We start from the raw sequence: 7,060 nt of genomic DNA on the forward strand, positions 1-7,060 counted from the left end.
ATAAATGAAAAATTCGTGAAAAATAGATGCATCTTTGTGATTTTTTTCTATCGAGAAAATTTTAAGATATCGTGTTTTTGCTCAGATCGAATTCTTGGAAATATAATGTAGTATCTAATTTTAGAAAATGAAACAATTCGGGGCTTATTTTCAAGTATAAAAATGAATTATAAAATCGACATTTTAGGGTTAGTCGCCCCCTTAAGTCTTCACAGTTTTCCAAGTAGAACCTAATTTTAGTTAGCGTTTGTTCTTGTGGCTCTTACTTATACTTTATTTTCTTAAAGCATTTCTGCAACCAAATCTTGTTCTATAATAATTGTTTTTTATATACTTAAGTCAATAGATTGCAGTGTCGTCACTAGTTTTTCTAGAGTCAATAGCTAATAAGTGATCAATGCAAGCGAACACTGGGCTGTTGAATTTCCTTAAATGAGTTCCACAGGTTGCCGAGCCAAAAAGGATTCCGATAACAAAAGCAATAGCAATGAGAAGAAACAGGGCACAGACTCGCCTGTTCTCACCGATCACGACATCTCCGAAGAAAATCAGGAAGTCGTATAATGACCTAAAACAAAAAACCTGTATAACAATGCTATGGATTAAAAAGTTATAGTAGGAACGATGGACCATATTATGGGCAACGTTTCTACTCGTTATATATATGTCGCAGCCGACTGGTTTAAATAGCCGTTCAATCAAACAGCTAGCCCTTTGACTGAACAACGCCATTCAATCATACGTCTAGCTTTTAGATTGAATATTTTAGTCGCTTATAACGTTCAACACTACAGCTGATTCAAAAGCCGCCGTCTAATTGAAGTAGTTCAGCGCGCACAGGCCAAAAAATTTGCCTAAAGGGGCGCCAAAATCCTTTTTTTGCACACACGCGATAGTGGCCCTTACGGGGGCCCTGTTTGTATTATGGTCAGTGCTAACGAACAGCGCTCCACCGCAATCATCGATGACGTCGCCGTCGACTGCAGAGTCTGCAGACACTGCAGTTAATCTGTATGAAAGGCCTCAATGTTCATAGTACCTACTTCATTATTGATGCTTGATAAAAGTGTCTGAGGATTAATATTGAAGACTCCAAACGCTACGATAAAGCTTCACTCACTATATTCGGGTCGTGGAGCAGATGGAGATATTCATATCGACTATTAGGTACGTCTTGTTAATAATGTTACACGCGCACAAAAATATTGATTACATATGAAATTAAAAAGGATTTATGTATTCTAAATTCTTTTCTATCCGGTTTTTCTCTTTACTCGAATTAGTTAATTACACGGAATATATAACAGTTAATAACTCTATATTTGTATACAATACACGAAGGAGACGCAAGAAGCGATGGGTTCCGAACGTTAAACGTAGGTACTTACATAAGTTTCCTTAATAGATAATAATATTAGTCACTAGATGAAGAGCGCCGAAATTAGTTTATCGCGTGGGAACTGTACATTTTTCCTTTCCTGGGACTCAAAGTATCTCCATACCAAATTTCATCAAAGTCGGTTCAGCGGTTTAGGTGTGAAAAGGTAACAGACAGACACACGTTCGCATTTATAATATTATTAATAGTAGATAAGTATGGGAGAATTGATGTCGAATCGTTGGCGAGTTTGGCGACCCACCAATCTGAAATAACGAATTTGGTAGATCGTGGTACAAAAATTAACCTGCTATACGTAGTGTTTTCATACAAAATCTTGTCAGTCTCATCTACGACTCGTTGACGTTGCTGGTAAGCTAGTGCTTTGATAGGACATTTTTTATGGAGCATATCTTCAATTATTCCCTTAGAATCCATATCGCAACTACACACGGGTATGAGAGCGGCACCGTTATCTGGTACTTCAACGCCTCTCCTTTCAGTAAAAGCTTCTATAGAGCTGTTGGCGTCATTTTTATATGATTTTCTTGAATAACTATAAATGTTTCTCACGCAATACTCATCGGACGACATTGACGCAGAACTATTTGGGTCACAATCGTGTCTCAGTAATTGACAATTATTGTCATTCACTAATCAATCAGCATAGTCTTTGAACATAGAGGATTTAAGATTATTTTACTTTATGATTTAATAGGCATTATAATAGATACATGAAGATGTAAGCTAGTTGCCATACATGCTACGGTCTATCGGAGAGGTCCACCTGTGCAGGTACACCAGAATGTGTGTGGGAATAGGCCTGTGCAGTTCTTTGAGCCTGCGTATGCGACCGGAGCAAAATCGAAAATCAATTCTTTCGAGTGACTCCTGCGCAGGCATAATTGCACAGATGACCTCTCCGGTAGACCGTAGCGTGTACGGCTTACCTTCATAAGGTCGGCGCGCAAGCTTAATAATTAATATAGGGCTGACTCATATCAATTATAGATCAGTGCTTCAACTAATAATAGCCTTAACCCATCAATCCCCCTAAGGCAGCTGGCTGCCACATAACATTTGAAAATCTATTGTGACTGCGATACCCATGATGGAGTTGTTAAAATAAGTCACATATGGCTCAATAAAAACAAAAATCACTTTATAGTTTTTATTGTTATAGCTTAAATGTTGGTGTTCCTTTAAAACAGCTGTTGTTACAAGACAGAAACATAGTGATTATATTCTCTTTGGACAGAAAATAAAAAATCGGCCAAGTGCGAGTCGGACTCGCGCAAGAAGGGTTCCGTACCGTTATAGAGCAAAAGTAAGCCACAAATTGTGGTTTTACGTATGGGAGCCCCCCTCATTTTTTTATTTTATTTCTTTTTTTTTTTTTCTCACATTAGACATTAGAGACATATATTTTATGTCAATTGTGAGCTATTCCTATCTCTAGTAGGGCAAAACCAGAGATAGATCAAATATTGGGAACGGCCGTTAGTAATACAGTCACTCGGATAGAATTTTAATATCTGAAATAGATTAATCGCAATCCATATTAGTCGTTAGTTTAGTTTATTTTTCGCTTAGTCAAATTAATACCGCTCATGTTATTAAAACAGTATGTTCATCATCAGTCGCAAAGTAATTTTTTATTCGCTCGTTTTATTATTTCCCAAAATCTATACTAATATTATAATTCTGCAGAGTTTGTTTGTTTGTTTGTTTGTGGAATGTGGAAAAAATGTTGAAAAAACGGAGGGAAATTATTTGAAATTGTTTATTATCTTAAGAACTACTGGAGAAATTTTTATGTTATTTGACAAACATGAAGAATAGACCACGTGAAGGGACAGAGGCTATTTTTTGCAGAAAAATTTACGGTTGCGTGAAATTCCTAAATTACGCGAGCAAAGCCACGCGGAACATCTATATATAATAAAATCGTAGGAAAGTCAATTCTGTACATTGAATATTTTTGTACCATAAATAATACTTGGGTTGTGATCTACTATGCTAACGCGGACGAAGTCGCGGGCAACAGCTAGTAATATATAATAAAGTAGGTATGATTAGTTCTGTTACAATAATGAAGTAAAAAATAAAACGCCATCTGTTTTCACATATTAGAATTAAAATGTTGATTGCATTGATATATTTTCTGGATGGAATATAGGCCAACACGGTACACTCGAACTCCTTTATTTCAGAGCGCCTTCTCTTGTCAACTTGTCACATATATTAGAAATGCAGTAGGAGTTCTATAAGATAAGATAGATTGATTATTGTTATTATACCAAGTGATAATATTTAAAACATAATATTCTAACGTACCTATTAAAAACTATAAACAAAAACATAATAACTAATAAGTATGATTAGTTCTGTTACAATGAAGTAAAAAATAAAACGCCATCTGTTAAATCGTATTAGAACTAAAATGTTCATTGCATCGATATATTTCTGGATTTTTTATAATAATATACATAAAATATATTTAAGATTTTTGAAATATTATTTTAATACACATCCAAGACCCAGGAACATTGAAAACTTTTTGTTCCGCCTGCGGGACTTGAACCCAGGACCCCCGGGATGAGCGCTGGCCACGCGCAATGCGAATTAATTTTCATCGATATTTTCATGGAAATAAGATATTTTCCCACATCAAAATGTAGCCTATGTCCTTTCTCAGACTCTAGAATAACTGTGTACAAAATTTCATTGCAATCGGTTCAGTAGATTTGGCGTGAAAGCGAGACAGACAGACAGACAGAGATTCTTTCGCATTTATAATATTAGTATGGATTGCCTGTGTAAGCGTAGTCCACAAGTTTAGCTATCAAATGAGTCCTTTTTTATCTTCATAGGATATTTACATGAGAAGTACCAGTCAGATTAGTGTGAAAGCCCGAGAAATACTAAAATGGCTGCCATTTTACAACCGTGAGAGAAAGATAAAATTTGAGGGCCAATTTGTCGATAAAATAATAATAATAATATAATAATAATATCTATGGACGCTTCACACCACGTCAGTCTGGCCCCGTGCTAAGTACCTAAAGGACTTGTGTTACAGGTACCAGACTACGGAAATATATTTAATACTTTTATACTATACATATATTTAAGATTTTTATTATATCATACACATATGTAATACACATCCAGACCCGGGAACATTGAAACCTTTTTTGTTCCGTCGGCGGGATTCGAACCCGCGACCCCCGGCTTGAGCTACCAACGCGCTCACCACTGAGCCACAGAGGTCGTCAAAGGTGATAAAATATGCAATAGATCATGACATTAAAGGATCTGACACTAGTGTCGGGACACATCGTATATATAATTGGAATCTCGGAATCTGCTCCAACGATTTTCATGAAATTTAGTATATAGGGGGTTTCGGGGGCGATAAATCGATCTAGCTAGGAATCATTTCTAGAAAATGTCCTTTTTATCAGATACTGAGCAAAGCTCGCTCAAAGAGCTAGTTATTATTAAAGTACACATAATATTATAATAAAGGATTTTATAAAAATTTTAAGTGTCTAATTGTTACCATTATTGAAATCAAGCAAAAAAGGCCAAAAAAATCACATTTGTTGTATGGAAGACCCCCTACATTAATAATTTTATTTTATTTTTAGTATTTTTTGTTATAGCGGCAACAGAAATACACAATCTGTGAAAATTTCAGAAGTCTACCTATAGCGGTTTTTGAGATACAGCCTGCTGAAAGACAGATGGACAGACAGACAGACAACAAAGTCTTAGCAATAGGGTCCCGTTTTTACCCTTTGGGTATGGAACCCTAAAAAGGATCAGGAGATAAATTTTCACAACCAGCAAATAAATAAAATCTGAATGTTAGCAGACTGCAGTCTATGAATAATTGAGTTAGTAAATAAAATGTCTTTGCCGGAAAAGTAAAGATGAGCTAGTCTGAAAAATTAGTATTAATATAATTAAAATAAATTAGTTGTAATTATTTAATACTACATTGTAAGACAATAAAGGTGACATCGGGGGATCATTAAGCATGTAAATCACTTTTCCTCACACCACTCATTTTCCTTGCGCACTTGCTCCTCTTCAGCAGCTGTAAAATCATTTTTAATGTTGAAGGTTTTTCGTATCTCTTCTGGTGTCTTGCCTTTGATCATGTTTGCCACTGTTTTACAAGTAACATCCAAAAGCCCTTTAATGTCCAAATAATTAGCTGCCAAAATTAATTCAAACAATGTTCCTTGATCTACTTTAAGAAAATCTGCATCCCAAGATGAAATATCATCTGTTCTCTTTTCTTTATTTTCATCGTCTTCGGGTAACGGGGGATCGTCTTTGTGATATGTAGCCCATTGAATGACTTTTTTTAAGATCGCAGAATTCACGTTGGGTAAAGGTACTACTTCTTCCTCGTCGTCATCCATGCCCAAGTCTTCTAACATTGTCTTTATAGTAACTGAGCATTTTGCTATTTCTACGTCGACGTCGAATATTTCCATATCAGATGATTGTAATTTTATATTAGGCATCTAAACAAAAGAAACAAATTAATAAACCAAGTCAAAGCCGACGCCATTTTCGAGGTAACTTATAAATAGGATGTTACCATTGATGGAAACTTACCTTTAAATTGTAATTGAGGATAATGAGCAGATGAAAATAGTCTTGCTGCTTGAAGATTTTAAAACTGTGTATTTTGAAGATAAAAATATAACAAAATTCTGTTTGAACTTCGTTTGAACAACAACGAAGATGCAATTCACATTTCCAAATTCCAGTTGACAAGTGACAAGAACCATCACACTAGTCACTAGTGACCACAGATTACTAGTATATATTTGTAGACTAGTGACACTTCACAGTTCACAGTTCATTGCCCCTCTACAAGATGGGCCAGCGCTGGCCGATCGAATGGCGCATGCGATGGCTATGCAATGGTCGCAACGCCTCTACATGATGGCCGTGTTCAGTTGTGATCTAAACGTCGTTCAAGATGGACGTGTAAGCATTAGCCATTGCGGCAATGCAAAACGTGCATTTTTAATAATTTATGACTTCACCAGATGACCCGGTGAACTTCGTATCACCTCCCTCCTAATATGAACCTTCTCTTGAATTCTAGGAATAATTATTTCGAAACTAAAATTAAAATAATGGTTTATGGTAGTGATGATGATGACAATGATGAATGTAATAATAGCATAATAATAATATGCTTTCCGTTCTTAAAACAACGCTGAAACTCCCGAACTTGTATCTTTAAAAAGTCGGGAGTTATGTATATAATGTAAAAGCTATAGCTATTATTATAAAGTTTCATTAATATCCGTTCAGTAGTTTTTGAGTAAAAGAGTAACAAACATCCATACAAACTTTCGCCTTTATCATATTATTATTAAAACTTCATTCATTATGAGATCACGTACTCATCATTTTGAATAAAATTCGTAAATTGTAATACGAATTACGACGTCCTCACTCGACCGCGGTCGGGCATCGACTGTAGTATCGCCAACGTGTAGAGGCGTACCGCCATCGCTGGGCTATCATCCTTTGATGTGCGGCCGAAAAACCGACACCGCCGCCATTCCACGGCCAGCGCTGGCGCCATCGGCTATCCTACGCCACTACGTCCTACACACGCTGGGCCATCGTGATGGCCCACTACGC

General features: G+C 36.2%; 2 protein-coding genes across 2 annotated transcripts; both read right to left on the bottom strand.

The window, feature by feature from the left end:
• Nucleotides 1–177: 177 nt before the first annotated feature.
• Nucleotides 178–1,989, bottom strand: LOC121728712. Its single transcript, XM_042116952.1, has 2 exons — nt 1,686–1,989; nt 178–568 (listed from the first exon to the last, which is right to left on the bottom strand). The coding sequence occupies exons 1-2, from the start codon at nt 1,970–1,972 to the stop codon at nt 340–342; spliced, it is 516 nt and encodes a 171-aa protein (XP_041972886.1). The 5' UTR covers nt 1,973–1,989; the 3' UTR covers nt 178–339.
• A 3,370-nt stretch (nt 1,990–5,359) lies between these two features.
• Nucleotides 5,360–6,178, bottom strand: LOC121728713 (S-phase kinase-associated protein 1). The gene is made up of 2 exons (XM_042116953.1): nt 6,014–6,178; nt 5,360–5,919 (listed from the first exon to the last, which is right to left on the bottom strand). Exon 2 carries the CDS (start codon nt 5,917–5,919, stop codon nt 5,431–5,433), a length of 489 nt encoding a protein of 162 aa, XP_041972887.1. The 5' UTR covers nt 6,014–6,178; the 3' UTR covers nt 5,360–5,430.
• Between the last annotated feature and the right edge of the window lie 882 nt (nt 6,179–7,060).

Source organism: Aricia agestis, chromosome 7 (genome assembly GCF_905147365.1).
Source record: "Aricia agestis chromosome 7, ilAriAges1.1, whole genome shotgun sequence".
In the NCBI taxonomy this organism is placed as follows: domain Eukaryota; kingdom Metazoa; phylum Arthropoda; class Insecta; order Lepidoptera; family Lycaenidae; genus Aricia; species Aricia agestis.

Bases quoted from the DNA above. Each gene is read 5' to 3' on its own strand.
- LOC121728712 (XM_042116952.1), bottom strand. From the start codon at position 1,972: ATGTCGTCCGATGAGTATTGCGTGAGAAACATTTATAGTTATTCAAGA. The intron at 569-1,685 runs GTTAATTTTTGT...TTTTTGTTTTAG, and splicing joins GAAAACACTACGTATAGCAG to GTCATTATACGACTTCCTGA.
- LOC121728713 (XM_042116953.1), bottom strand. From the start codon at position 5,919: ATGCCTAATATAAAATTACAATCATCTGATATGGAAATATTCGACGTC.